This window comes from Nicotiana tabacum, chromosome 12 (assembly GCF_000715075.1).
Source record: "Nicotiana tabacum cultivar K326 chromosome 12, ASM71507v2, whole genome shotgun sequence".
Taxonomy (NCBI): Eukaryota; Viridiplantae; Streptophyta; class Magnoliopsida; order Solanales; family Solanaceae; genus Nicotiana; species Nicotiana tabacum.
The window spans coordinates 14,666,197-14,670,111 of NC_134091.1; the positions used below are offsets into that span (position 1 = coordinate 14,666,197).

General features: G+C 32.3%; 1 protein-coding gene across 1 annotated transcript; it reads left to right on the forward strand.

The window, feature by feature from the left end:
* Positions 1 to 1,733: 1,733 nt before the first annotated feature.
* Positions 1,734 to 3,599, forward strand: LOC107830169 (serpin-ZX). Its single transcript, XM_016657646.2, has 2 exons — positions 1,734 to 2,262; positions 2,727 to 3,599. The coding sequence occupies exons 1-2, from the start codon at positions 1,780 to 1,782 to the stop codon at positions 3,510 to 3,512; spliced, it is 1,269 nt and encodes a 422-aa protein (XP_016513132.1). The 5' UTR covers positions 1,734 to 1,779; the 3' UTR covers positions 3,513 to 3,599.
* The last annotated feature ends 316 nt before the right edge of the window (positions 3,600 to 3,915 follow it).

Below are 3,915 nucleotides of genomic sequence, written 5' to 3' on the forward strand. Positions count from 1 at the left end.
AAGTTGAATAACTAAGAAGATTAAACTTACAAAATTGACATGCTACAAAGTCAACAAAATCAAATTCAAACTAGCAAATAATAACGGCACTACAACCAAAAAAGGATTATATTATCTATTATAGCATATTATTACCATAAAGAAAAGTCTCACAAGAAAGACGTAGCTATGAAGAATACTTAAAAAGTATATACACAATCATCGTTATCATCAAAATTAAGTTCTAATGCAGATGATGAATTTAACACCCATATTAAATAATAAGGCATTGGAATTAGGACAAAAAAATTATTTGATGTGTTTTCTAAATGGAGTAATTGATTTAAGGCTATATGGAACATAATAAGAATTTTGCCGTGACAATATCAAATAATCTGCAACAAACATATTCTGCACTAAGTACTATAGTGATTAATTAGCTATGATCCAAAAGTACTTAAGTGAAGTCTATAGTTGCAGCAGAAGCTAATTGAATATGACATGACAATATTAATACTAAATAATTCGCAACAAATATTGACAATAGTTAATTAGCGCTGATCCAAAAAGGACCTAAGCGAAGTCTACAATTGCATCATTAGCTATTTCTAGGTCTTGTACCGTCCTAGAAATTATCCATATTAACTTATCGACCTTCTGACTTTCTAGAGGATTTTTCACATTAGTACTACGTTTTTTGAACTTTTCAAGAAATCGCATAGTCAAGAATAATAGGTTGCTAACTATGATCCAAAAAGGACTTAAAAGAAGTCAATATTTGCACCGTAAAATAATTGGAACATATATACCTGTTGCAGATATTGATGAATGAAGACACTCTTTTGAAAAAAAGAAATTTATTGCAGAAAGAATACAAAAAGAATAAAGGGGACAAAGATATTTTATTGTGCACTTATATAGTGTGTGGTGAAAAATGTGAAAAGATTGTGAAAAGAAATTACTAGTGTTGAATATGAAACCAGAATTAACTACCGTAATATATATTGCTATAAATAAAGAAAGTAAAAAGAAGAATGTTACCATGGAAGATGAAACAAAGAAAATATAAAGAGTAAAACTTAACAAAAACGTTTTTTCTTGGTAATTAACTAATTATGATGAATGTAATTAAAGGCATGCGTTTCTAGGAAGGAGAATATGAATGGCCTAAACCTAACTGAATCCATTGAATTGATTTGATGAAGCATTAAAGTACTACAACATCAACGTCTAACTCTAATCTAATTTGAATATTATTTAATTGAAGGTTTTTTTTTTCAAGAACAAAATTATAACTTAGAATTTAAATGATATTATCTTAATTCAACTTTGAAGGTAAGAGCTTCCTAGTTTTAGTATAATATGATATTGATATAGATAGATAAGGAAGATTGATCGATGTTTATTGTGTTTTCTCCCAATAACATGAATTAAATCATAAAAAAATAGCAATAACACACACGTGACAATTCAGTACTATTATGAAGGTACAAAGGGGAAAAAACAGCAATAACATGAATTAAACCATGAAAATTATAATTCCATGAAAAAACAATTAAGACGGGAAATTCAGAGGCGGCAATTAATCAAGGCTGCGTCTGGTAAACGCAATTAACACATAACTCTTTTAATTAGAGTAAGAAAAATTAATCATGGTAACGTAAGTCTCCTATTATAATCAGAAACACGGAATGAACGCAAACCTTAATAGAGTAGGCTAACAACTTAACCTCTATATATATAACGAGAGTCTCCAATCTCAAGTTGTCACTCATCAGAAATATAGCCATCTTCTCCAATATGGATTTCCCTTCTTATTTTCAGAGTATGAACTCGATCAGATCCCCTTTATTAATGGACAAATCTGTTTGTAGTATGGATCTGTGGAACTCAATTCAAAAGCAGAGTGACGTTTCTTTGATTCTTGCTAAACACCTATTCTTCAGCAAGTTTAAAGAAGACAACGAGTCCAAAAACGCAAACATGGTATTTTCACCGCTCTCCATTCAATTAGTTCTGGCCCTAATTGCTGCTGGCTCCAAAGGCCCGACCTTGGACCAACTGTTGTCTTTCCTCAAGCTCAACTCCATTGAAGAAGTTAATTCTCTTTATTCTTGGATCGTCTCTAATTCCCTTGTCGATGGCAGCCCTATGGGAGGTCCTCGTTTGTCTGTTGCTAATGGGGCTTGGATTGACCAATCTCTGTCTTTTAAGCATTCTTTCAAACAGATTATGGACAATGTTTATAAGGCTGCTTCCAATTCTGTTGATTTTCAGAACAAGGTATGTTTTATTTATTGCAATAAATTGTTCGTGTAATCAAATCACTACCTAAATGTCAGCTGTAAATTAAGAATTCCCCTTTCACATAGTATTACGATTTCATATTCATGAAGTGCATAAAGTGTTATATATATATATATATCAAAATTAGTGGCAAAATATCTTTTTACCCTTCGGTTCATGTATCACTTCAATGCAAATATTGGTAGTAACTTTGGTAACACAGCGTTTGGATTTACTTGATGTAATGTTTAAAACAAAATTTTGATAAAATCCTTTTGCATATATATGTTGATGAGCATGTCCGTAGACATGGAATATTCATCAAACAGTACAATACGATACATGAAACGACATGTAACAACAATATAGCCCACTTCTATAATGTGCATATAGAATATATTTTTTTCTTTAAATTTCAACTATATTAGCCTGCTGATTTTATGATCTCTGATTTTATTAAGGCTGAAGAGGTTCGTAATGAAGTCAATAAGTGGGCTAAAGAGGAAACATATGGTCTAATCGAGGAGATTCTTCCTCAAGATTCAGTCAAAAGCGATACAGTCCTCATCTTAGCCAATGCATTATATTTCAAAGGAGTATGGAATGAGAAGTTAAATGCTTCAGATACAAAAGACGAGGAGTTTCATCTCCTCAATGGAGGATCAGTTCAAGCACCTTTCATGACCAGCCGAAAATGGCAATACGTAAAGGCCTTTAATGGTTTTAAAGTGCTAAAGCGTCCTTATAAACAGGGCGAGGACATGCGATGTCTCAGCATGTATATATATCTCCCAAATGCCCGTGTCGGATTACCAGCTTTACTGGAGAAAATTAGTTCAGAACCTGGATTCTTAAATCGACATATTCCATTAGAAAAAGTTAGAGTGCGCAAGTTTCTTATCCCCAAATTCAAAATAACTTTTGGGTTTGAAGCTTCGAACCTTCTAACAGGACTTGGTCTCACACATCCTTTCTATGGTGATGGTCTCGCTGAGATAGTGGACGATATTTACCCTCTGTTTGTAACAAAAGTTTTTCACAAGTCGTTTATTGAAGTTAATGAGGAAGGTACAGAAGCTGCAGCTGTTACTGCCGCTACAATGTTATTAGGGTGCTCAAGGATGATGATTAAAGAGGAGACGATAGATTTTGTTGCTGATCATCCCTTCTTGTTCCTTGTGAAAGATGATGCTACTGGTGTTGTTTTGTTCATAGGGACTGTGTTGAATCCTCTTAATCAATTTTAGTTAGTTACATAGATGTTAGTGCTTTCAATTTATGGCAAAGACACAAGTTGTGTCTCAGTTTGTTTATAATGCAAGTTCAAGTTCTTTAATTTCGTCACTTGTTATACTTAGTATATCAGTATTTGTCATGCTATGCGCTGTATACAAGTTAATTCGGAAAAAATGAACTGAAAAACTTCCGTTTGAGGGCTGAGATTAATCTTTATTCAAAGAATAAGAATGTACATAAAACATATATTGCATAACAGGAAAAACACATCTAAAAGCAAAAAAAAAAAAAAAAAAAAAATTATCATGATGGTATAGAAACTTCTTCTGGTTAGTACGTAATTTTTTTCCTTTGAGAAAAAATAAAAGAAAAATCAGAAACTTTGTAACTTTTTCTTGTCTCCAACAACTACCT